This window comes from Brienomyrus brachyistius, chromosome 3, assembly GCF_023856365.1.
Source record: "Brienomyrus brachyistius isolate T26 chromosome 3, BBRACH_0.4, whole genome shotgun sequence".
Classification (NCBI taxonomy): Eukaryota; Metazoa; Chordata; class Actinopteri; order Osteoglossiformes; family Mormyridae; genus Brienomyrus; species Brienomyrus brachyistius.
The window spans coordinates 4,046,958-4,074,495 of NC_064535.1; the positions used below are offsets into that span (position 1 = coordinate 4,046,958).

Here is a 27,538-nt window from a genome sequence, read left to right on the forward strand (position 1 = left end):
GGCGATCCGTTCCTTTCAAAGAGCCGTTCAAAAAGAACGGCTCTTTTGGCTCTTTTTAAATATTTAGTCAGTTTTAAGAAGCCAGCTTGGGGGCATCTCAGTTTATCCTGGAAATAATCACTGGGAGGAATAATGAGGTGAGATTTGTAGTCAAATAATTAAAACTCAGATATCACACACCAATATCTGAGTTTGAATTATTCTGAAATATTGATTATTACCTCATTTGTCATGTGTGGACTATATTCCATAGGGTTGCACAACATCCCTCTGCTTAGACAGTGACATCACTATTTTGGATTTACCTTTAGTACAAAGTATGTGTATGTGTAAAGCTACGTTGACATATGTTATTCATACAATACCTACTCACAAATAAACATCAAAAACAAAGCCAGCTGCAATGAATCTCTGTGCAAAACAGCTTTTACTACAAACACTTCTACACAAGAACATTGTTATCACGGCAGCGTGCACAAGTCAAAACAAGAGTCGGTATTTTATTTCAAGTGTTTTATTGTAAATCTTTATTCTTCAGATGTAACATTTTCAATATAAGAGAAAGAAAATTAAAGGACAATCACAAAATAAATACTTCTGCAACAAGAAAAATGCCAAGTGTCGTAAGCTGCCTCGTCGTAACCCTGTAGTGACTAGACCTACAATTTAATAATAACCACGTGGTTACTCGTTAATAGCCTTGAGGTTACTCATTAAACTGGTGTGAGGGAATGATGCGATAGAATCCAAGTGAAGGACTGGCTTTTTCTAAACCTAATTTCCTCAGCTAGTACACCTTCATATGGCAGAATGTGTCACTGTAGCTGACAAAGCAGACATGCAGAATCATTAGGGCTAAATCAGCCCGCTGGTGTATAGTGACCAGTCCAAAGTCGCTACTGGAGGTCCATCCAATTGGTCACCCTGTTACTGCTGCTGCTGGACGATTGTCTTCTATGGTATCTCCACAATGCATGTACAGAAAACACAAATGTGTCATTGCTTTGAATCCCATTTGGTCTACTGGTTACTGGTACAAAACTATCGTCAATCTTTTTGATCAAAATCTTTCATCCAAACCATTTTTGTGACAGCAATCTTGCTAGGCTCGCTTTAACAAAAGTTGGGTAGGTATCCAGATCTGTCAGACTGAATGAACTTTAAAGCTAGTGTTTTATACGGTGCCCCCCCCCCGTTAATAAGCGGGAAAAAGCAGGTCAACACTAAAGTGTGCAGACTTGCATGCAGAAATGCCGGCGTTAGCGTAAACAAGCCCAGACCTAACAGATGGTCTGAAACTATACAATACAAGGAAAACAGAGGCGTAACAGCATCGCGGACATACCGCATGGCGCCCCGAGGGGGCGCCCATTCTCTTTTCGTTTCAGCCGCATAAACACCATTTATCACTGTCATCGAAGACACCTTAAAGGCCCCCCTCTTTTGTAAAAAGCACTTAAATCAGTCCCCTACCCAAGTATTTCAGCACAAGTGTCTTGAAAAACTGTACATGAAACAGTCAGTGGGGAAAAAATAACTTGCTACATAAAACGCTTCTTGTTTCTTCCCGTCATTACAAAGACCAGCAGAACCTCATCCAGACGTCATACTCAGTTTTCACATAACTAGTTCATACTCTGACTTCAAGAAAAACAGAAGTTCTCCTGGTTACCAGTGACACTTGCCACGAGACGAGCAACATCCACAGTTCACCATTTAGTAAAAAAAAAAAAAACAAAAGTAATCACAAGAATCCTTCATGTGTTTGGCCAGCTTCTCCTTTCATTGTCCGCACGGCTGTGATTAGGAAGTCGCAGTTTCAATAACCTTCACCGTGCTGCCGTCGATTTGCAGTGCGGGCCGTGGCAGTGATGACATCCGTCTGCTTTCACTGTGTTCAGGCCAGGCTCCTCTGCCGTGGCTTGATCCTTGGGTACAGCTGTTGAGAAGAACCACATGAAAACTAAATATACAGCATCATATTCCCATCCCCTCTGTGACCCAAAAGGTCTTTAATAAAATCAAATCACATAATCGTAAATTTATTAAGGAACTCCAAACCAAATATAAATGGTTGAATTTTCTCTCTCAGACAACTTCTTATGAACAGAAGATAGCATAGAAATTAAGGACGGGAACTAAATATTTAGTGTGAACTAAAAATCAGTTTACAGCATTGTTTCCCAATCCGGCACTTTGAGACCTGCAGGTTCAGGTTTTCGCTCCCTAAGACAGTCCACCCACATTTTTGCTCCCTCTCTGATTGGGAAACACTAGTTTACGGTTTTGAGGTCACTTACCCCAAGCAGGTTCCTGGGGACGTAGCCGTCCTGGTCGCCCATCCGCACCCACCACCATTCCACCTCCTCGTCATCCTCGCGCCGCACCACGCTCATGCCGTCGCCCTCCTTGAAAGCCAGCTCGTCCTCATTCTCCTTGTCATAATCCCAGAGCCCATAGACGACGCCCCGATTCATGATGCCCATCTTCTCCTGCACACCTGTGGGCAGACATGGGCCGGCACATTCACACAAGCCTCCGGAGAAATGTCAGGACACACTGGGTGCCCTGCCCAGGGTGAGAATTCTGGGCCCTTCAAACTCCCAACACACATGTGCTGCTGGCACAACTGAGAGCTTTTACACACACACACACACACACACACACACACACACACACACACACACACACACAGATTGTGCATTGAGACTGGCTGAAAAAGCTCTATGTTCCTCTCCATCACTGTCTTTCAGAATGGCTTTGTTAATCTCAAGCACTTGCGGGGCTGATTTGCATGCAGATGGAAGAAATACTGCCACCAGACTTAGCATCTGACCCCAGCCCCATTTCTGTAGAGCTCATTTCTCAAGAGGTGGCGGGATAAAGGACTATGCTGAAGATTGTGCAGCCGCATGTCTCTGAGACGGGATACTGACCATACAGGAACTGGGAGCACTGGGTGTACCCCTCCTCCATCTCCTCGCACTTGTCGGCTGCAGTCTGCATGTCGCTGTAGGTCATGGCGAACACGGCGGCCCCGGATTCCACCAGGAACTTGCAGACTTGCACGTTATTGCAGGAGGCCGCGCAGTGCAGGGGTGTCCTGGGAACCACGGCGGGGCGGAATCAATAAGTGTCCGTTTGCCCTGTGTTCCCCTAACCTGCCTACTGCTGCACCCTCTCTCTAAGGCAGTGTTTCCCAATCCGGTCCTTGGGGACCCCCAGACAATCCACATTTTTGCTCCCTACCGGGAGCTGAGAGGTCCCCAAGGTATGGATTGGGAAACAGTGCTCTATAGAAAATGGTTTAAAAACAGTCCCAGCTGCAGTAAACAGGTTTTAACAAACAAAAATATTAAATAATTTGATCAGTGCATCTAAGAATCAAAGACAGTAGTAATATCGAACCTTGGCCAGAATTCTGTACATTCACATCCATCCATCCATCTATCGCTTTTGGTCCAAAATAACACCCAAGTGAGGAAAGCTTGGCATCACAGAGCACTTCACACAGTTTACGCTGTCAACCACAGGATCTGAGTCTTTCAAATTCCACACCTGCTGATCCTGAACCTCCTCAGGTACACCGCCACTGCACCAGTGGGACCTACCAGCCATCACTGTCCGCAGCATTGACGTTGACCCCAAACTGCACAAGGAACTTGACAATGTCGGTATGTCCAGCGCAGACAGCATTGTGCAGGGCAGTGATGCCCTCGTCGTTGGGTTGGCTGGGGTCATCCACCTGACATGTGGGTGGATGTACATTTAGCCGAGATTTACATTACAGAACATCGGTCACATCAGCCCTGGTAGCCAGCAGTGACAGTGAAACCTAATGGCACCTCTAGCAAGGGCTTAAATTTGGTTTCAACACTGGTGGGGACCAATTCAGCCCCAAACACCTCTACACACAAGGTACTCCATCAATATCGGTGAGTCCCAACCCTCCTATAACCAATTGTATGTCCTTGACCTCAAGAGTTTAATAACATGCAGAAGGAACCTCACTCACCTCATAGATGATCCTTTGCACGAGGTCAAACTCGCCCTCCAGCGACGAGTCCAGAAGCAGGGCAAGGGGATTGAACCGGACCCGCATACTGTGGTCGATGCGCTCCGAGCCCTCTTTGCGCAAATTGGTCCTCTTTCCCTGGGTCCCAAGGGGAGACAAGGGTCCAATGAGGCAGTCAAACTACTGCTTTCGGACTCAGAGCCAGGCCAAGCACACAGCTACGCCACTCCCATGACTCATGACTCACAGCATCGTCCAATAGAAATCTTCACCGTTATTCATGAATTACATGGCCGTTATTACTGGTCCTGGCTCTGAGGACAGTGAGAAGTCTCCTCCAACAAATACTAAAGCATTCTTTAGGGGAAACTGCCACCGATACAAGCTGGTCGCAATTAATGGGGTCGCATAATCTGATTAAGGCCCCCCTCCCCCGGTCCCTATAAGAAAGTCTTTTTGAGGGTTTAGGGGGGGAAGTGCCGACGAGGCTTACAGACAAAGGCTGCTTTGAAGCGGGTCAGTTTGCACCACGCACTCTGAGCCCAGCTCCATCCCATAATGCAACTTTGGCAGAACGTTATTTTCACATAGTAGCAAAAAAAAAAGTAAAACCTACAAATCTGGGGCAGGGGTGGGGCACTGCGCTGTCACGGAAAGGCTGTAAGAATCACTAAGGCTGCATGCGATACTGGTGTCGGTTTGCTAAGTGCTGAATGGGTGGCGTGTTTCCCAATAACCAGGGTCACCCATGCGTCCCCATTTGGGACATGAAAGCCAGAACTCTGGGCTTCGCACCGAGATACCGGATCCTTCCCTGCAAGCTCAGGACCCTCCAAACAGCTGCTCCTTATCCCGCCATCTTCTTTCCATCAAAACCCTTAGAAATATTAAGTACTACTTTGTAAAATACAGTTATTATTACTGCACGTCCTGAAGGATGGTGAACCACTCCAGTTAGCCTGCTGCAGTATTATCTGCTAGACAATACAGGAGAGTTTTCCCATGAGACTCGCAGAAGCACGCTGTGCATTTTCCCTTTATTGAAACTTAACGTCTGGCTTCCCGCTGTCAGACATGATTTAGTCCCAGGAAGGAGCCACGGGGGGGGGGGGGGGGGGGGGCAGACATTCTACAGCTGCATTGCAGGTGTACGAAACGAGGACAGATAACTGTGGTCGTTTTTCCATAATCAAACAGCCTCCTGGGAGGAGCTACTTAGGACTATTAAACTCTTGGGGGGGGGGGGGTGTGAATCAGATGCACAGCATCACTTCCCTTTAAAATGAGGCCTAGATATTTTCTCCCCCGCCCCCCCCCCCCACACCCAGAAACTGCTGAGTCACCTCCCCTGTTCCCGCAGGAGTGACTCACCTCTTCAGACTACACTTTATACTACACTAACACAGAATACCACCAGCCTGTGAAGACAGCCAATAGTATAATGTTTTTTGACCATGTTTCCCTGCTCTGGATATGAGTAAATGGGATGGGGGGGGGTCTGTCTATCTTCCCTCTTGCACTGCTGAGCCCCGGGGCTGCGTACCGGTGGCAGACTGGCCTGTCCCATGATCTCTGGAGGCTGCATACTGAAGGTGTCTTCCCCAGGGCTCTCGGGCTCCCCACCACTGGGGTAGGGAGGAGGGGGGTATGGCGGAAACTCCTCCGGGAATTCATCAGATGAGGGGTTAAGGGAGGAGCACTCATCATCATCATCATCATCATCATCATCCAGGGCTGGATGGGGAGGAGGGAGGCTTAGGGTGTCCTCGAGGGTGGGTGCTGGGCGGGAGGGGGGTGGAGGCGGGACGAAGTCCTCCATGTCATCTTCGGCGATAGGGGGCGGGGACTCTGCTGGAGGCGGGGTCGCCGGTGTGGGCGGGGTTTCGGCAAGCTCGTCAGCGGGTGTGGCGTCAGTGTCCTGTTTCTTGGCGTCCGCTTCCTTTCGTTTTGCTTCTTCGTCCTCCTCCTCCACATCCTCGGCACGGGCCGGGTGAAGGGGCGCTGTGGTGACCGTGGTCTCCATGGCGGCCAGCGTGGTCTTCTGGTAGAGCAGCTTCTGGATGTTGGGGCCGCCGGGCCCCTCGGGCTCTGTGATGGAGCTGCGTTTCTTGAGGGGCCGCGGGGCGTTGGCCAGCCGCCTGCGCAGCGCCTCCAGCTCCACATCGCTCTGGTGCCGGTATGGGTTCGAGATGAAGGGCAGCAGCTTGGTGGGGCTCAGCGGCCGGGGAGCACGTTCCACCTCCTGGGCATCCCCAGTGGACGGGCCGTTGTTGACCGCTTGGTCCACCACGGTAGTGGGTGGATCTGCGTAGGGATTCTCTGGGTACTGGGATAGCTGAACCCCTCCCTGGAGAACAGGCTTCCCGTACACTGCAGAGAGACGGGGGGGCAAGATTAGAATCAGGCCGACGACCCGAATACAGATCAGTGTGAGGATGCCTCCCTCGTGTCCTGCAGGTTCGGCACCAGGTTAACGGGCCTGCCCAGAAAATTACACCGTGGGAGTCGATGTTTGACATTTTCGATACTGTTCAGCAGTAGAAAATAAGAACGACACAGCCGAGCTTGTCTGGATTCAGTGGCTAATCCCCAGGGAGTGTGGAAGGGAGTGTGTTTGTGTCCCAGAATAACAGCATATCAGCGGGATTCACAAAAAGCCCTACGCACATGTTTTGACTTGATTACACCTGTTTTCCAGCTAACTGATGTGACATCCACACAGCAAGAAATATCGGAATAAAAAGATCTGCAAGAGTCCCGTTTGACACAAGGTGTAATGTGAACCCAGTTTTGAGCAGTCCAAGCTAAAGGCTAAGAATCGCTTTCCCTGGTGCACGCCAAGCCCCACTACAGCCTTAAAACAAAACAGACTTGATAACTGGGACTAATCCAGAAAGATTAAGATGCACAGCCATGGGTTCGAAATCCCAGCTTTGACTCCGGATAGAAAATGCCAGTGATGCGACCAAGATTTAAATAAGTGACAGAAGAGCAGGGGTCTATAAAGGAGGGTGCGCCAATCAAAAGTGCATCCCGGGTGCTGAACAACGTAACGTTGTCTTTATCCAATGACGTGTTCTGAATCGGCGGATGACAGGGGAGGAGTCACTAGGGCCCAATCAGCTTCCATGTGGGGCAGGTGCCCCTGTGGTCCCTCCCCTATATACAGCCCTAGTCCTAACCCTTCCCACAGCTCTCTCTACTGAGTTTATATAGTTCCCCTAGTGGTGGGACAAGGTAAATGAGTGGAAGACCAGCAAGATGCTGACAGAGACTCCCAGGAGGGGAGGTGAGGCTCACCACTGATGAAGGGGCTGGAGCGGCCCGGCGCCCGGGTCACGGTGCCCTGCCCTGCGGGCTGGAAGCTCTTGCCAAGGGCAGACTGCTGGGTGTACATGGAATAGATGGAACTGGTCGCCACCATGGCGGGTTTGCGGAAAGCGGAGGGGGCAGGTTCCTTCGGGGGCGGGTGGTGGCTCGGGGGTAAAGGGCCGCACGGCAACCGCTGGGGGGAGCTCCTGCTTTGGGGGGAGAGGCAATGTATGGCACTGCTGGGGGGGCGGCGGACCCCGGGAAGGCTGGAGCTGCACGGCTGGCCTGGCCTTGCCGGGGAAGGTGCCCGCAGGCAGCCCCGCCTTGCCATAGGATGGGGGCAGCGTGACCTGCTTGGGTTTGCTGGGCACGGGTGGGGGGACTTTGACCACACCCTTCCCCTGGAAGAGGAGGAAAGGGATCATTTATAATCTGTTAGACCTCAGGCAGAAAAATACAGAGCTTCATTTAAGAGGGCAGAATCTAGATTGCCATTGCACTACAAACACGCCATGCTAGGCTATGTGCTTATATTCTCAGAACGATTCAAAAATCTATTTAAATCATTGAACTACTCTGATCGCTCGTGGGCATTTACCTGGGCATCCCTCAAGAGGTCCTCACTGCTCTGGTTCCTGCGCAGCGAGGTGGTGCCTGGCTCCGGTGCCTCGAACATAGAGACGGGACGCAGCTTCTTGTCCTTCTTCAGCCCCTCAGCATCTTCTGGTGGCGTCAGAGGAGGAAGAGGTTCACATGAGCAGTCTGGGCGCGTGAGGAAAGGGATGGCCGGGGGGTCGAAGATTACCTTGCTCCACGGTGGCTTTCGATGGCATGCGGGGGAGGGTGGAGGAGAAGCCGTGGCCCCCGTTGGGCTCCAGGCCGGCGATGTTCCACTCAGACGCCTTGCCTCCTGGATGGAGATCCACACCAACATTTAGGATTGGGTGCTAGCACCACTGAGGTAGCCATGTAGCCATGCAGTACTTGGGGGGGGGAATCACTCCGTAGCACACAGATCATTAAAAAAAAAAAATAAAAATAAAAATCCACGAACTCAATTATAAGCATCATGTGATCATGAATCGATTTCTGAAATATGCCACGTTTTACAGGTACGTGGGTTAGCTTTGCTATGGCGGAGTTACAGCAGGAACATCGACAAGCACACGACACATGGCAGCCGCGGGTAGGGTCACGCTTGGCAGGGCACAGGCAGCCCGTACCTCTCCGCTTAGCCCGCAGCTCCATTAGTGGTATTAGCAAGAGCGTCGCTTCTGAGGAGGCACACGAAGGGTTAAGTGGTTAAGCTCCTCCCACCACAATAACAAACACAAAAGCACAGCACACAGCTCATGCACTCAGACGCATGCGAAGGGGTTCCGAATCGGCTACGGCACTTCCCCGGGGTTTTGTCCAGCTACAGGATCCCACCCACCCACCCCTTAAGTAGAACTGACTGCACCCATCCTGGGGACAGGCCCAAAAAAAAGGGGGGGGGGGGTGTTCAGGGCATATTCCGGCCACACAGTTAAAACCAGGGACAGCAGGATGAGTCACGGACTGGAAGGAGGGATTGAGAAATCACCCAGATTACGATTTCAGGGTCTGGACAGTGTCATTCTCTTCCCCCTCATCCTATGGTAATTATTCCACCAAATTCATTCTACCAGAGTGACTCAAAGCGTCCGGAAAAATTCACTTCCCTCTCTGCTTTCATTTGCCTTGGCTGGACATTCCAGCCTAATGAGCAACGCCGTCACATGTCCAGAGCCTCAATTATGGTGAAACGGCCCAATAAAATGATTCAGGGAACAAACTATTAACAAGAAACTTGGAGCTTAACTCCGGATTTCAGTGTGAGTCAGTCAGGTCATTAAACTCCACGAATCAGTCCTATTTCAAGCCAGACAATTTTATAAGGAACCGCATGACCAAGTTAAGATGCAGTAGACACGCATCGCTTAGGTGACCCTTACTCGCTAGTGCCCTCTTGTGGAGACACATATTGAGTTGAAGAGAAACAGTGGCATCCCCAAAGAGGCACTGCATCACCATAGACAGGGCACCCAGGCAGGCCGCATTTCCAATCCACGCGGGGTACCTTCTGAGCTCAGCGTGACCTCGGGGCTGGACTTGGCCTGAGGCCAAAGTGGCTCGCTGGCCTGGTCCGTTCCTGGGAGGACAGCCACAGAACCCTGCAGTTTTAGCACCGGCCAAGGTCAAGCCTCCCAGCTCTCAAAGAGCACGTTCCCAACTACCCATGGAGAAATGTCACTTTTGTCAGCTATAAACTTAACATTAACAAGCGTGGCTTAGAAATGACACTGCCTTAGTTTTACATTCTCAAATAGGCTCTGGGGTCAGACACAGCAGGGCATCTACTGCCACTTTCTAAAAGTAACACTAAATTTTTTTTAACTTTTTTTTTGGCCAGCAGGTGGCAGGGTGGCTAAGGACATGTAATTCCTGGGTATCCATCGCTGTGCCTTTGAACAAGTTACACTGAACAGCCACAAGCATGTAGGCATCAGTCCAAAATCTCATTCCAAAGCCAAAGATATTAATATGAAGTTAGTTGCACTTCTGTTGCTGTAGTATCGTCTTCTGGAAAGAGTTTCCATTAGATGCCGCAGCATTATTGGTGGGATTTGCTGCCAATCAGATTGGGTATAGATCAGGGGTCTCCAACTCCGGTCCTGGAGGCCTACTATCCAGTAGGTTCTGTCCTACCTGGCTTCTGATGAGCCACACCTGCTCCTGGTATTTGCCTGAGAGCAGGTGAGGTTCATCAGAAGCCGGGTATGATAGAAAACCTACTGGACAGTAGCTCTCCAGGACCGGAGTACGGTAAGCTGACCTGTCGGAAAGACGGCGTCTTGCGATGGTGCCACTAACCACCATCTCCGCTGCTATTGTTTGTCGCAGGACGTTGCATGACTGTTAAATAATAATAAAAAAGGCTAATCTCGGCAGCACGTCAGTCCTGCAGCCTGACCACTCTTGGGCTCTGATAGATCACACTGCTATAACGTCAGGCAGCCATTTCTGGAGTCTGAGGGGTACTTTGATGGGTTTTGTGCCCTGGACTTCCACAGAGGACAAGGGCAGAGGGGCAACCAGCACGTACCTACTGGCGGGGGTCCCCGCAGCGGCACGGGCCTGGGCTTTCAGGGGCCCGTCCTGGGGGGGCAAGGTGGCAGTGCCGTCCGGGTATGCAGGCTTCAATAGCTGTTCGTGCCTCACTGGGCCTCGGGGCATGGTGGAGGACTGGATATACGGACCCACGGCTGCCACCCGAGAGGGGCCGGTCGGCGGGGGGGGCGTGGCCATCCGGCGGGACCTGAGCAATGGCATGGGTGGGGTGGGCGGAGTCAATACAGCACAACAGACAGGCTACTCACAAGCGATTAATGCACGAATCAAAGTCTATGGCGATGGCGTCTAATGGATAATGGCAGCATCAGTAACACCTGATCTGCAAGCGAGACAAATGCAGCATCATTTCAGGTAGCCTCATTACAGGGGCACTAACAGTCAGGGCATCTCCTCCGCTGCACCCCCACAGAACCACAGCCTCACAGAAACCAGCCGCATTTACGCCCAATCGCAGTTACGTATCGCAGGACCCGACCCCGACTACTCGGAACCGCCTGTCTAGCTATGCCGCTCTGAAAAAATTGACCAGGATGAATGTCATTTAAAAAGCAGGAAAGGCACTGGGGGGGAGGGGGAGGGAAGAGAAAACAAGAACAGGACACAAGATTCCGGAAAATACCAGCGTTACCAGTAGCTTTACCTTGTGTTGAGAGCTCTTTGCAGACTTCTCTTTATCGGGGAAACCATTCTTAAGGAAACAAAAAGACAGACTGATCAAAATAAATACGACAGCCACCGAAGAAACAGTCCAAATCAGGAGGGCGGCATGTATCAGACCGTCAACACGGAGGGGGGGAGGGTGGGAGGAACAAAAAAAAAAAAGAATAAAAAAAAATTAAGCTGTCCTTCAGAGAACCCTTTCAAGTCGCAATGAAGCAGTTGGCTTGCTCCACTTTCAAGTTTCTTCCAAAACTGGCAAAAGACTGGGGGTAAACTTAATCCTTATTGCAAGCCAGGCTGTTTTGGGGGGGGCTTCATTAAAATTCTGGGCACTGTGATACTAAATTACCTACTCACAGAGGCCCCCTAAAAGGACAGCAAGACAGATTCCCCAGGACACCCCCGGGGATCTGCGCTCATCCTTCCTTCTGGGACGAGAGATTTCGGACCGAGGGGTCGTCTCATCCAGGCCTCCGCAGACATGTGTGCCCGTCCATCACCCTCATCCAGAGCACAATCCCACCAGAAACAAATTCACTTAGAGACAAACCATTTCACTCCCAATATGATTTTTCTGCCCATCCTCAAAGTGACTCAACGTTAAAAAAAACTATTTTTCCATGCACTGTCCCTCATTTTAATGTATTGATAAATCATTTTGCTGTTAATTTCACATTGATTCTTCAGTAAGCAAAAAGGCTGAACCAGTGACAGCATAAAACCTCAAAGAGGTGCCCCCCCTCCCCCCCACTGCTTCACCAATTTAAGCCACGATCACACTTCCCAGACTGTTTTTAATGACATCATCACGACTGCTGTCCGACTGGCCACTCCCTCCTCCCACTCGCTCTCCCAGCTCACTGGAACCTGGCACCAGTCCAAGAAGCAGTGTCCTTTCCACAACTATCCAGCGACCTCTAGGTGGCCAGTCACGTCTCTAGGGGGAGCTGACAGAGCAGCCGTCCAAAAACTCGAGTCTCCAGCGAGACATTTCCCATCACCACATAAATGCCATGTGGGGCCCTTGAAGGAGCATTTTTTTATATATTTAAAACTTGTAGTCTTAACCGGCTTATCTGTACCATTTCCTGTGCTGACATAGTAACCACTGTCATGCGGCTAATTAGTTCCAAGACAACAACAATTAGTTCCCATTACTTCCCATGTAATTATTTTTTACTTGCTACATCAAAGAACAGTCCCCAAATATAGAAACAGGTCATTTCAGTGTTAGTAACATTCCAGTTCAGTGCCGCCACCCTCCCACCGCCCCCCCCCCTTGTCGTTACCACCAGCACCTGCAGGATGATTCAGGTTCCGCCAGCTTCAGATTTAAACCAACAGATCAAACCCTTAGAAAACGTCACTCACAGCAGAGCCAAAGCAACACAGGATTCACCTACATGCAGGGACGGAGTGAAAATCCATCGCCCTGTCATCAGACTGAAGGAGGTCATGAACTGAAAGGATGCGTGAATCTGCACACCTTGCATAAACGTTTGACAGCAAGTATTCAAATGGCCCATGTGCCTCAGAAGACTGAGGTGACCCTTCATGATTTGAAGAGGCAAATTTAATTCTCATCAAGCAAACGCTACTTCGCGTCATTCCAGTGATGCGTGGCCGCTGATGCAGGTCGGGGAAGGACTTCAGAAGCTTGCACAGGATATCAGAGTTTGCAGAGACGACTTGTCAACATGCAGTGTCAACACGTTTAACCAAGAGAGGCTGGATTAAGGGAAACCTTCCGGGCTATTCCAGTCATTATAGGCCGGGGGATCTTCAGCGGGGCAAGAATTTACGGAAACGCAAGCGGAAGCATTAGGCTAAACTAAACACAGCGAATCAGTGATAAGATGGAAGATTTAGATGTTCCAGTGAAATAGGAAAGGAAACCATCTGACAGCCAAACAAAGCATGTGTTGGGCTACGCCTTACCTTCAGAATACTCTGTACATCATTTTTACTAAATTTCACTTATTAGAAGGACAGAGAATAAATGTATTATAAATTCATATAAAGGGAGATAAATCACATCCCACTTAAATCATTAGTTTAGTGTTTCACAACCCAGTCCTGCGGGACTCCCAGACACTCCATGTTTTTACTCTCTCCAAGCTCCCAGCCAGTCAAAATCACCGAAGACCTGGTACCAGCGTGCAGGGAACTGGCTGGGGTTCCCCAAGGGCTGAGATGAGAAGCACTGATCATTTGCTTTAATGGTTGTGAGGCGGTAACAGGGACGTCATGACCGGGTTCGGACTGGGTCGGCACCAGAACTCACAGGCAGATTCTCCTTCTGCTGCAGCGCTGCCTTCTTCTTCCAGAGACGGTCGCGCAGCTCGCTGACCCGCCTGTCCATGGCTGCCACCTCCAGGTTGCGCTTGTTCAGATTCTCACGTTGCTGCTGCAGCTTGGTGTTCTGATCCTGGTTCAGTTTGTTCCTCAGCTGGGGGGGGGGGGGGGGCATGATGGAGAACAAAGTCATCCACGTCCAGGTTTCGACAAAGATTGGCCAATGGGCAGGGGAGGAATAATCTAGTTCCAATAATGAAATGAAAGCATAACCCCCCCCTTACACAATTAACCAGCTTTAAACAGAACCTCTAAAGCAGAACATTCAGGCCAAAGCATTCTGCGAATTTCCTGCCACCCCACTGTACCTGCAGCTCCTTGTAGAGGCGATCTAACTCGGCCACAGAGCTCTGGCTATCGTTCAGGGCCTCGATGCGTCCGTTCTTCAGCATCTCCAGCTGCCGACTCAACTCCTCCACCTTGGACACGGCCGCCACCAGCTCCCGCTGCTTCTGCTGGAACAGGCTGCTCATCTGCTCGATCTCTTCCACTGGGGGGCGCCACACAGGCGACAAACACCATATCGCGAAGTTAGCCTTCAACCTCGTCGCTGTAACGACCATCTAACCGGACGCAAATCATTGATGTCTTCCATCCCTCAGACTTACCACAGATCAGTCTGGACCCGATTTGGAAGTTGAAACAATCTTTCATTAGATTAAACATTGTCTGAACAGAGATTAAACATCTACCAGTCTGTTTAAACAGCTTAGGTCAGCGCTTGGCAACCCAGTCCTTGGGGAACCTGACAGCCCTCATTTTTACTCCTTCCCAGCTTCCAACACACCAGGTACCAGGTTTTTGGCGTTCTTGATTGGCTGGGAGGGAGCAAAAATGTGGACTGTGTGGGCGAGTAGGTTGACAAACACCGGCAACATTGGCCATGCCCATCACACACTGACTGAAGTGCACCACTGACCCCACCAGGAGGGATATAGCAGGGCTGTGAGCACGGTGCCGAGGAAACTCACGGACTCACCCAGCTTGCCGTTGCTGAGGCGCTTCTGCTCCACCTGGCCCTTGAGGGCCCGCACCTTCTTCAGCCGGGCCTCCTGGCTTTCGGATCGCTCGCGAAGACGCTGTAGCTTCTCCTGCTCCGACGCCTGCTGCTCCTGCTGCTTTAGGTACCGCAGCCGCTGCTCCTGTTGGGGGGGGGGGGGGGCAGCACGACAGCTCAGCAGGCTCACCACAGTCTGGTCCTTCTTGATGATGGGCATCGCACCCCCCCCACCACTAATGCCCCCCACAGTCACATACCCTAGAGGCCAGCAGCTGCTGCTGGGCATCGATCTGCTGCTGTTGCCGGGCGGCCATATCCTGCAGCTCCGCCAGGGTCATGTCCATGCGCGGACCGTACACCTGGACAGGAAATGAGACGTCAGCTTCCTGTCAGCGGCAAGGCTGCGATAGACGCCGAGGGACGCAGTAACCCAGGTCACACAAAGGTTACTCTCGGCCATTCTGCTTTGCCTACAATGCGATACATTCCTCGCATAACTTGAGGGATCCACGTCACGAAAACCAGTTTTACCCAGAGTTGCGGGGGTTTGCGAGGAATTCGAACAAACACACCTGCCGTACTTTTTAAGCAACCTCGGTTGCCAATGGCAACATCACAGACGTATCACATGACACACAGAAAGACATGCGTCAGGGAATTCGAAAGGGCAGGGATTAAATTACTGTTTTCAGGCAGTTAATGAAATTCATTCATTCATACTGCACTTTACTGCACAAAAAGAATAAAAAAAACTGTAAATGACAGTTTGATGGCTCCAGGGGACACCACCCAGGAGACGTTGCTCACCCCATTCTCCAAGCGTCTGTCTACCGCGGCTTTTACTCCGTTCCTCTTAGCCGTGTGCTCCTGGGTCCTAGATATACCTGTAAATTAGGACATTCAACCTTCAGGTTTCGTTTCCTACAAAGAATCGGGCCAAAACACATTCTCCTACTTAGGAATCCGCGTGCACGTCACGTGACTGCCGGAGACCGGAGGTCTAAGCCTACAAAGCCCTTTTTCACACAAAAACAGTCCGGTTTTTTCGCAAAAGGCATGTTTCATAGACTTACAGGTTACTGGCCTACCCAAGACCATTAGCAGCTAGTTAATCCTGAGAGGTAAAGGGAAGGATTAGTGATTACATAACTTGGGTTACAGACTGTACATGGATGAAAAAGGTCATTTTTCGTGATTCGCTGAAGAATACAATAACAAAGTCCCTATTACCCACTAAAACACCATTATAGTTGCATCCAATATTGTGTCACATGTTTAATCCAGGAATTAAATCCATATTCGGTCCACTAACTGGAACATGAGCTGGAGAAGCAGACATTGCTTATTCCCACCCCAGGAGTGTACAGGGCTAAGACCACAACGTCTGGGGAACACAGAGCAGTGCTGTTGGACCTTCCTGCATGGCTCAACAGCAGCCTGCCTGCCAAACCGCGGCACCTCAGGAGGTAACCCAGGCGTTCACCACGTTCCGGCACTCAGCTGAGAATCAGGACTGAAGAAAAAAAAACAATCATCCCTGCTTGGCTTTTTTGGATCTAAACCAAGCAGGTCGCTCTCCAGTCAGCCAGGGGATGTTTCATCCTGTCCAAGGAGTGATTAGTCGACTGAGCACCTTGCGGGGAACCTCAGCCAAGAACTGAGGTCAGACGTGTAGAGCCACCTAAATGCTGCTCCCCTGACCCGCAGAGGGAGGGGCTTAACCTGCCCAGATGGCTCAGCCTGCGCCGGATCGGACGTCGGGTTTACACAGCTGGTGGCTTTACCTACAGTCCCTGCAGGTGTATGCAAAACTCAGAGAAATACGCCACGGTTCCGCATTACAGCAGCCATGGCTGACTCACATGTGATGTGACTCAGGTCCGGCCGATAATTAAGCAAAGCAGAGTCTCTGGGGAAAGTACCTGAAGTTAACAAACGAGGCCATGACCCACTCAGGGATTGCATGGGGTCAGACACCACGCCGCATGACCTGGCAGGCGCACCTGGGACCGACGGTATGTAGTGACCCCCCCACTCAACGAGTTTCAAAGGCCCACGCACTCTAATCTCCACTCACCTTCAGCCCCTCTGTCTTCGAGCTCCTACTTCAACAACCCCTCCCCCCACCACCAACACTTTCCAGATTCCCGGCCCGGCTCACCTGAATCTCGGCTGGGCGGCCGCTCGTGCCGCAGGAAAAAGTGCACCTCCGCTCGCTGCTGGCCCCAGCGCTGCAGCAACTCCAGCATCCGCTCGCCCTCACCGACAGGGCGCTCTGTGGTGGCGAGGGGGGACACCATGGCCCATTAGCACGTTAGCATGTTAGCCAAACAACCCGAGGTCCGTCCCTAAGGTCGTCCTTGTTTTTAGTGGCTTCCCTTTGCGTCACAGTCGCACACGGCAACGTCCCCATCAAAACCCCCAATCAGACCTGACGTATCAACCCTTCCGGCTAACCTTCTCCCTACATTTCCAGAAGCAGACGGAGAGTGTGATGTGTCTTAGCGGAACCCTGCCAAACCGCCCTGACTGGCCCAACCCACGTTTTATAAAGAATGTTTGTCAGCGCACAAACTTTCTGGTTCGCTTTCGAATGTTTACTTTTCGGTATCGAGAGGGGGGGGGGGGGGGGGGGGGGGGGAGGAAAAATATGCTGGTGGTTTCAGCCAACACTACTTATTATTTTATTGCAACCCGAGTAGTTTACTTGGGTATGAGAGGAATTCACAGGCATTCAGTTGTTTTCTGAAGTTGTGGAAGGCTACTTAATTATCAAGTAACTCAGTGTTGTTTTTGGCCCCCTCACCCAACACCAAAAGCACCCCCTCAGAGGCAGGCAGCAGGCTGCTCCATCTGAAGTACCAGCAGCTGTCATGGCGGGCCTTGTCGCCATGACAACGACTCGGCACAAACAGTCCGGGTACTTCAGGGTGGACAATGGAACCAGCCCAAGAGGACCTGAAACTCCTTCTTCACATGGGAGACTGGGTTCCTGAGGGTCTGTTTTATGTGTGCGGGTTGGTCTGTGCGCGTTTTCAGTCTCAGAAACTGCAGTTAACTAGTTGGTGTGAGACTTTCATTTTGTCTCCACACTCATTTAGACGTACGCAACAGGTTTAACAACAACATGTTCATCTACTGGGTTTGCAAACTACCCCCAATGCTTTCGATGTAGATAAATTTAGGTTTATAATGGAATAATATAGATTTGGCGTAAGATCTCTTGCGTGAGAATCTGAAAACGTGAGTGTCACGCCAGATGGATGAGAGTTGGGAAATCAGGCGGTTTCCCTTATAGCTGAACCTGGACTCTCCGATTTCGCAAGCAGAGAGTACAGTGATCTGACAGAAATGGAACGAGGGCAAAGATTGCCATCTCTCTCCTAACCTTCATTCCAGGGCTACCAATCTGCAACGTGACCAAGACCACGTTTCAAATCCTGTATGGTAGCAATCCTGATATGTGCTGTTCCCACTACGGTCAGACCCAGTCTGATTATCTCTAGGCACACAGGTGAACTTCTCCATGATTTACACGTGTCCTGGTCCGCAAGAGGATCACCTGATCCCCGCCACCTCTCGGCCAGGTAGCAGTCGGCTTCCCCGGGCTCTTTGCAGAGCTCCACCACGTCCCGGCAAACGGTCTCTGGAGTGATGGGCACCTCCGTGAAGTGCTGGTCGTTATTGCTGAGGTACACGGTCAGGAACATCTGCCAAATGAGCACAAATAAACTTAGCGAAACTCTACAGAGATTATATTTCTGGATAATTTGTTTACACACCCATGGGCAATTTAAACAATGCCAAGCAATTTTAATATTGTTTCATATTTTCTCTTTTTATGGGTGGATCAGCAGCTTTTCTGTTAAGGGTGCGGAGATTCTTTTCCTTGTGCTAATACGCGGACTCACTGCGCAGATTGAAAAGTACTTGAAGGCAAACATGCAAGGCAGTCATATTGAAAGTTTTAACTTTCAGTATATTTATCGACATTGAACAAGAGAGGTGGTCAGGAATGTTTCCGATGACTTGGGACTTGCCCACACGACATCCAAAGCCAGAAGAAGATTGCCAACACCTCAAAACAAGTGGCCTTGTTAGGGGACTCAGTCCCAAATTGAAATTGCAGTTGTATGTAAATATTCCACTGCTCAAGCTTTGTTTGGAGATTAACCCTAACTTGTTAGCTTGATTTTGATCTCAATGAGGAACATCAGTTCAATGCAGACCTTAAATGCATTTTTGGGGTTCTTCCTCCCCCAAATGCCCTTCAGCTACCATGGGACTTGGCAAGATTACAGGCACTCTTCTCTTTTCACAAAGGTTCAACACCGAGTTCTCCTCCGTCAGCCACATCCCTTTGTCACACCAACACCCCAAAGCAGGAGGCAATTACAAGTAGAAATGAATTTTTCAGCTGGAAAGGCTATTCCGAGGAATTTCACACCACAGCAGAAAAAACTTTAACAGGAGACTCTTGGAAATGCAACGGGAATGAGTAAAAAAATGAGAGCAAATGTCACCTCCGTGTTCCCCCCCATTGACCCAGAACCTTCCAGAGCAGGGCAGAAAGTTAGAAGAACTGGAATTAACATACACAATCCAACGACAGCATTCTGAATTCATCTACACCCATGTTTAAGCCGGGGCTCCTGAAGGCCAGCACAAAAACCCAAAACGGGAGAATTGCCTCAATCCTAGGCAGGATGTTAGGCACCACTGGGAAAACAGATGGTTAACAGCAGGGTGTCTCCCTAAACTATCAAAGACCCAAAAAAAAAAAAAAAAACGTACGTTTATAAATACAAGCTAGGTGGACTGCAGTGTGGGAACAAGCGAGACTGACTGCTGTTTGACACGTTCTTGCAAATGGAACCACCGGAGAGGGGTCTCCACCATAGGTCACCGGGGAAACTCAGGCAGGAGTGTAGGACATTCAGCACCTACTTAAGAGCAGAAGCTGCAGCGATTGACTGTACAGTAAAGGCCTTTATTGTTCAGTGACACCGGGGTACCCAGAACATGCATCGGTGAAGAGGACCAAACTGAAACGCAATAAGAGCATAAGATAAATGTGCTTTGGGCAGCAAGGAGCTCCATAAAAGCTCAGATCCTCCACAGACCCTCGAGCGTGCCCAACGTGTGAAAAAACAAGTCACACAACACGAATGCAGACGCAAACAAGCGGCTTACAAGGAATCAGCCAATGAGCCAAAGCTAAAGATCACTTGCGCAAACTTGCGCAATGCGAGTCTAGCCGCTGACGATCCAGATCAAAATGAGGGTATTTTCATAAGTATGGTAAAATTTTAAGGAGCTTATTCTACAGCAGAACCAGGGTACTAGGCCTCAATTAAAGTAGACAGACACTGAGCCCAAGTTCCAGCTCAGCAGATTCTTGAGACATAAGTCCCTCTTCTAAGGACTTATGCAACCCATAATCCACCCCCAAAACAACCACCCTTGCGATAACAGCTCCATGCCCCTTCAGCTCCTGGCTGAAAACGACATCACCTGGCTCCAAACCAGGCCGCATCAGTCAACGGTCACCCACCCCATTCCCCTCCCAAAGCATACCAACGGGTTTCAATAATCAGCAGGAGACTTCTCCCATTCCTGCCGAAGCAAACAAGTTTAATGTCAGGAGAAAGCTGCAAACCGGGCAGTGTGCCCATGAATGGAGAGGCTCTTCACACTGCTAAAAGGCGGTTAGAGGCAGCGGGTAGCCAGTCAAGAGAAGGGTCATGTGAAGACCTGACACCCCCCATGGGTAAGAACTGGCCCAACCACCAAATACAACAAACGGAATCACCGACAGTGCACAAGGCCCCTTAAAGTCAAGATAAACGGTCAGAACCTCAACCAGCAGTGATTCTGCAATGAGCAGCGGTGATTCTACAATTTAAGGTGGGAAGCATGACAGTGGCCATAGATCACACAAAGGGGCCAACCTTATTATTGGCTAAGAATGTGTCTTGAATCAGTGAGTGACAGGGGAGGGGCACCCTGGGAGCCAATCAGCTATTAGCTGCGGCCAGAGCCAGTGGCCCCGCCCCCAGTATACGCCCCTGGCGATGAGGTAACACTTCAGCTTAATCCAACCATGAATGCTGCAGGGAAGAAAAAAGAAAAACAACTACGACTACTTGCCTTGTGATACCATGATACCGCCTCCCTCCTCCTGCTACAGCAATGTGGCCCGACTGATGAAACGCCTGCAGCCGACCCAGTTTCACACAAGAACCAAAGGTGGGAGAGCATTCACACGCCGGTCTGAGGCTAATTGCGCAAACACAGAGCGCTGAGCGGCTGGAGGCTTAGCCCCCAGTGTCCAGAAGTTTGCCAGTTTGATTCCCATGACTGGATAAGGATATCACCGTTAGGCCCTTAAGCAAACCCTACAAAACACTCTGGGTAAATGGACGACCTCGTGCTCTGACCTCAAGCTCCCCTCTCACTTGTGTAAGTGTGTCTCACATGGAGCAGAATGGGGATGTGAAGGCAGGCTCTCATGCTCGTTCATTACCTTACTCCTTCACTGGCACTGAGTGGTCTTCAGGGTACAAATCTACTAGCACGACGCAAGACTCACTGAACCAAAACACCATCACGGTTATTAATTAAGCAAAAACGACATGATCTGGCAGTTTCCCACATCTCCTTATCGCACCAGAAATGATAGAATATCAAGTGCACAGAGAAAGTCTTCTTTGGGAGGGGTATAGAAAGCAAGAACTCATTACTAGCTTCCTTGTCTCCCTTTTCAAAGTTTTCATAACATAAAATCTATTACTCCCTGAAAGCAAACAATACATTTGCTCATTGTGAAACAGGGTTGTGCCTCTTCTCTAAAAACTCATGTGTAGATAAGCTGGCTCACTAGCATCAGCCCCTTTAAATAATTAATCTTATGACAAAACTAAATGTAACGAGACAAAACTATGAATCACAGCGTGGCCAACAAGAGACATCTCCACCCCCACGACCAAGCGGGGGGAACCTGCCATGGTCCTTCTTCACAAACATCTACCACTTTCTACCTTATAGTGGCCACTGCGTGGCTGCTGTTCCGGCAGCTGCCCCTGAGCACTCTCAGGGATCGGGATCTCCCATGGAACCGGCTGCCGAGGGTGGCATCCTGCAAAGCATGACAGAGCACCGTCCCGGATGCCACAGGAGTTCTGTACCAAGACTTCAGCGGGGAATGCTGGGCAGACATGTTCTCAGATACAAGCACGAGTTAACTTCCGTATCCAAGGAGTTTCTCAGCGCTTGCTCTTAAATATGAATCACACAGTGAAACAAGTCAAATGTGATCTTTAATACAAGTTAATATTTAATACCCTGCTATGTCTAGAAAAGCTTTCACAGTGACAGTGGGCATCATGTCAGCAATCAGAACAGCTGCTTGTTTGGATGGACAAGCCCCCCCCCCCCCAATTCTTGTCTTTCACATGCCCCCAAAGCCGTCTCATTTCTTCAGCAACAGGGGGTGGCAGAAGTTATCATCTGACCACTTGGGACAATGACCACAACATAGGGCCTGTGGGTAACTGCAAGAAGGTCACATGTCCGCCCTTTTCCCATTAGCTCTGGACTGCGGGGGCCTTTGGAACGGGGGGGATAAAGTCGCGGGAAGGGCCACAGCCCCTGTAGGAAACAAACACTCGCGCGCGGAGACACTCGCCAGCCATTTGTGATCGACCATGAAGCTCCATTCAGGTTGCCCTCCACTGGAATCTTGAGCTGCATGGACGTCTGAAGCCCAAACCTAAGTTCATAACAGCGCATGAACAAAAGATCTATTCATCACGCAGGCCGTCTCCTACTGAAACACCACCACTGACTCAGTTTTCACAATCCGCACTCTCTAAACCACGCTTTTTAACAGACTGGAACACAATGTGAAGGATCCACATTTAAAAGCAAGACCAACCTTCTTAATCAAAGAACATGGACGTTACACCTGAAGGCACAGGAGTATCTGCAGAGTTAAACAGGTACAAATATTCACTGCAACGTACCTGAGCTGTGAGTCACTTAAGTCTCAAAATACGCAAATGTCGATTTCCCCAAAGAAAACAGCAGCGGAAGATTAAAGACAAGCACCGTACCTTGATGGGCGACTCCTTTAAAGGCAGATTAACAGAGGACTCTCAGAAGCTTTAGAAACGCATGAGAGAGCAAGTGGGGAGAACAGAGTGTGATGAGGAATCTACAAGGTTCACAGTCTATCCCAGACTACGCTCTCTGGAATCGGCATCCATTCCGTTGGATTCGGTGCAGTGCTGACCGTGGTATCGAGCAGGGAAGCGCAGGCGATCAACAAGAAGGACAGCTGGATAGAATGAGGTCCACGGAGGTCACCATAGGGCAGGGAAAATAAAGGCGGAGCCAAAGGGAGGTACTAGCTTTCACATGACTGATAAGCAGCAGAGAGGCAAAACTCAAGCCAGCTACCCCCCCCCCCCCACAATAAATTCACCCAATCCTATTATCACTGTCAATGTCAAAAACACCACTGCAGAGAGAAATACATCCTTGCATCAGCCGCAAGTTACGACAAGCCTTCCAGGCACAGAGCCTGGAAGTGATCAACCAGTAGTTGCGAGGTGTTACCACTACTCTTGGATGGACAGGAGGAGAGAAGCTTTATTACGCTACGTTTAACAGCCTCTTAAAACTACCGTGCGCTTCCAGTAACAAACCGAAACGCAAGTTACCGCAAATGACTCCATCTGTTTTTGTTTACAGAAGTTGAGCACGGATGCCAGCATGCTCCCATTGCGCTTGCAACTGTGCCATTAGAACCCCGAACTCCCAAATCGCACGTGTCCACGCTCATGACGGAGCAGCGCACGCTCGATTACTTCCGAGTAGCGAAAAACACTCGGATCAGTTTTATGAGCACGCCGGCCATCAGGGCCACGCCCCCAACTACTCCACTGCGGTCTGAAGTTCTTGTAAAGATATCCAGTTCCCATAACAACAATCCCACCCCCACTGCCAAGTATCGCTCCAACTGGCCAGTGCTTTCCGTACAGTGTCCCTGTGCGTCATATTCTCCGGCTGAGCTACTGGATTCCCTCATCTCAAAGTTTATTACCCAGTATCATTTTACTGTTCTGCATCAGTTTTCTTACGTGGCAGCTGGACGTCTCTTGCAAAACCATGTGGACGCGCCCGTTACTCTGGATGCACGGCCCACAATCCCATATCACCAACGTCCTTCTCAAGCTGACGACGCCAGGTGGACGGCTTCTCAAAAAACAAAAATGACCAAGTTAATCTCCTGGTGGTTTTTGGCATAACGCCCCCAAAAATTAAACTGCCCCGACGACATGTGGAACGTCAAGAGGCCATGGGGAGTCATTCTCACAGCCCTGATTCAGCACAGTGAGGCCTGGTGTTCATTTCAGCTAAATACCTAGCAGATATGGAGAACCAGACTAATAAACACCCTGAGTAAACCTCTTAACCCTGTCAGGAATGAACAGATTCTAGCTGACTGCGATGTTATGGTTGGACAAACAGATAAGGTTGAGAACAGAAAGCTGGTCCTTTTTCATATCACCTTGTAGTGCAATCGGTGCACAAAGGCCATTGTCTCATTCAAGTCCAAAAAAATATATATATATAAAAAAAAACAGTTCCTGCTACATTGGATCCTACCCCCCCCCCCTTACTCATTTAAACACCTTATCAAATCTACCCAGGATGCATCATACAATACGTTCCCTCGCATACGGTAGTGAGGATGCATTGTGCCGGTGGTGACTAAGTGACACATTTTGAATGGAATTCTGGGTAAACAGGCACATGGGTGCCGGAGATTACATAACGGGAGGGGACTGCCATTTGATTGGTTACGGGTGATTAATGTGCTGTTTCTGACAGCACTGAAAGCCTCAAAGTACCAAACCTGAGGAAGCAGGGCAGACGACCCCTTAGCCAAGACCGCTTAGCCACTCTACAAAGGCAACTGGGCTCCTATTACCCAGGGGTCATTTTCAATATGACAGCGGAAGCCAGATTAAATTACACCAACTCTTAATGCTTATCATTTCATCCCGAAGCACCCCCCTCACCCCACCCCACCACAGCCTTATCCAAACAATCAGCAAGAGAGGCAACCACCTCTGGAGGACACGTCCCCCATGACTGAATTGTGAAACGCTACACCAAAGCGGCTCACTTTCAGGAGTAGGACGGTCTCCCACTAAGCCTGGGACGGGATTGAATACAAAGTGCTTTATATCCCACCGTTCGGGCTCAAACGGCACCTGAGCAACGAGACGATAAAATGCATCATGGACCCAGGGGAGCTCTGCGATTACCCGGCTGTTTTGTCAGGGCAAAAACGAAAAAAATAAAAACCTCTGAAGTTCACCAGAGGTTCACCACATCACCAGAATCTCTCATTTCAACGGGGATCTAAGATGGATTGCAGATGTGCACTATGAAGAGGACATATATGGAAAAGACATATTTTCTCATATATTTACAACCTGCCCTCTCAAAGCACCCTGAGGGAGCGATTGCTCATGACGAAGCAGTGCTGAGTAAACTCGTAACTTGCGCGTGACCGAGGGACACAAGCATTTAATTTCCGTATGTTGCACGTACAGTCATGCCAGCTTGACCTGAAGGCCAAACCTGTAGCACCACATGAGCAACAGGACACAAATTGCTTTTCAGCCTCAAGCTTAACAATGGATTAATACCTTCTAGGGTAAAATCAACCATCTTAGCAAGCCAGATACGTAGCTGGGTCAAATTTGTGGTGTAGCAAAAATAAAACCCATAGATTAAAAACTGAGAAGCATAGTTTTAAAATGATACAAACTGTTCCGTGTTCCGACTCGCGACTATATCCTACTTCAAGCCCACATCCCCGGGCTTGTCAGCAAAGGAACTAGAGCAGTTTTACCACGGCACGTCCAGCGTTTGATTTATGAGGCAGTGTTTTTGTTTCGCCTTTATTATGGGGTTGTGCGCGCGCACAGACTTTCTCACGCCATCGCTGCAGAAGTGAGAGTATGGAGGGCATTCGCTGTAAACTGTGTACATTACTGGACAGTCCCCAGGCATAAACCAACTGCAAAGCCACCCCAACCTAAAAGCTACCCTCGGTATGAAACAGGACAGATTTTCCTCCCCAGACCTCTAGGACGTCCGGAGTACTTGACGCCATGCGAGTCCGGCTTTTTCGTTCGCAGCATTTCATCTTGAATGCTGCCCCGATGGGTAAATAAAAGGAAAGCCTTTACACCCTCCCTTATTAGAATGTACTGATCGCCGTTTGGTGCGTCCACCTGCGAACGCTCTCTTAAATTTGCATTATATTTACATTTATACACGAATCTCAGACGTCGGAGGCAAAGGCCCTCAATCCATAAAACGGAACCGGATGCGCCGGGAGCTTCAGATTATCGGACTGAATGTTTAACAAGGTGCAGTGAAGTACAACACCAACAATATCAAATCACTTTTCTTAATAAAAGGGATTTCCAAAGGCAGTTTGGCTGTGCTGATATGCATAATGTTGTGTGCCCGGTGATTAAAAAGGAGTGTACTACTCATAATAAATCAGTAATTAAAAAACAAACATGATGTTAAAGAACTGAGTAAAAGAAGAAACTAAAGTTTCAGGACAGTTATAACGAAACCACCTACGAAGTCAAGCTAATTAACTCTAATCAAATAATAACGTGCCATAAACAACGGCATAGTAGAGAGTTTGAAATTGGGGGAACACAGCTTACATAAAAAGCTCTATTTACTGGGGGAAGAATTAATCCAAATTAAATACTGGGAGGTATCCGACCCCCGGATTCTACACCCCTAGCGATAAACATTGTGGGTATTAATGTGACACTAAAATGCGACAAAACTGATGACACGGTACAGAGTTTTAACACCACACGACATAATTATTTAATTTGCTTTAATTATTCAGACTGGTGTCCAATTAATCAAAAGTCTAATCTAAAATCCCTTTACGCGTGCTCATAAAATCTAAAATTTTGCCGTCGATGAACTGAAAACACAAAATCATTAGCAGCATTTTAAACAACACGCACATGTATTTGTTGAGCTAATATAGTGCCCAATATAATTCTCGCTAGATCAAGAATCAAACAGAATCTGTAACTCACCGGCATCATTTTAGTTTCGTACCGCATTTAAACCCTTGACAAGTTGATTCTTTGATCTTATATTAAACTTGAAGGCGTGTTAGACAGTCCTGCGGTCCCGAGAAAGAAAACCCACAATGGGTGAACTAGCTCCCGTTCACTTCCTCTTTCTGCTTATATGCAGTCGCTTTTAAAAGTCTTCGCATTGGAAATGCAGCCTATGTATCCGATCGCTCCCTAGATCCGGTTACAGTTCTGGCCACTTTTTGGAAACCTAATTAGTCCTCCTTCGTTCAAACCTGTTGCAAGGGGACGACGAGGCCTTCCGACAGCCACGAAAGTTTTTTCCTAAGCGAATTCCTCGTTTCACTACGAGAATACCCTCCCACGGGATGTAAGACTGCCCGCTTCATGTACTTCAGGCAGTCTTGCAGCTGGGTTTCAGGCGGCAACGTACAAACGCCATCGGGAAGAAAAATCCATATTCGAGAGTTTATTCTAAGCTAAATTCTCAGGTATACGCGCAAATGTCAAAGCGTCTCGCTGGAAAGTGCCGAAGACACCGTGCCTGGCCAAACTCTTAAACTGCAGCCCAGCTCCGGGTGACGTTGTGCAGAGAAGACTCATCCCCCAGGAATCCGGACACCTCCTCTTTCTGCCCAGGGAGGTCGCCTCCCACGCAGCCCCTGCCCTCGGTACAAAGCGAAGAAACCCAGGACTGCCCGGATATCCTGGAGTGGACTCTTCGGTTACAATATTAGGGAAAAAACAACCACAACCATATCGATCCACAGCGGACGCAGTACACGAATTACTGCATTATATGAGAGCTGCTAAGTATGCAAAAAAATGTTGCAGATTTTATACAAACCTGTGTATATCGCTGTACGTCGCTTGAAATCT

General features: G+C 49.3%; 1 protein-coding gene across 1 annotated transcript; it reads right to left on the reverse strand.

The window, feature by feature from the left end:
- Positions 1 to 498: 498 nt before the first annotated feature.
- On the reverse strand, positions 499 to 27,197 carry tp53bp2a (tumor protein p53 binding protein, 2a). Its single transcript, XM_049009691.1, is given in 21 exon segments — positions 499 to 1,939; positions 2,301 to 2,500; positions 2,937 to 3,103; positions 3,612 to 3,745; positions 4,016 to 4,153; positions 5,559 to 6,385; positions 7,316 to 7,457; positions 7,459 to 7,728; positions 7,926 to 8,050; positions 8,133 to 8,234; positions 10,459 to 10,645; positions 10,647 to 10,667; positions 11,124 to 11,171; positions 13,428 to 13,592; positions 13,807 to 13,988; positions 14,478 to 14,640; positions 14,756 to 14,857; positions 15,306 to 15,382; positions 16,660 to 16,773; positions 18,061 to 18,208; positions 26,657 to 27,197. Coding segments are annotated over 21 exon segments (3,381 nt in total). The 5' UTR covers positions 26,684 to 27,197; the 3' UTR covers positions 499 to 1,897.
- Positions 27,198 to 27,538: the final 341 nt, after the last annotated feature.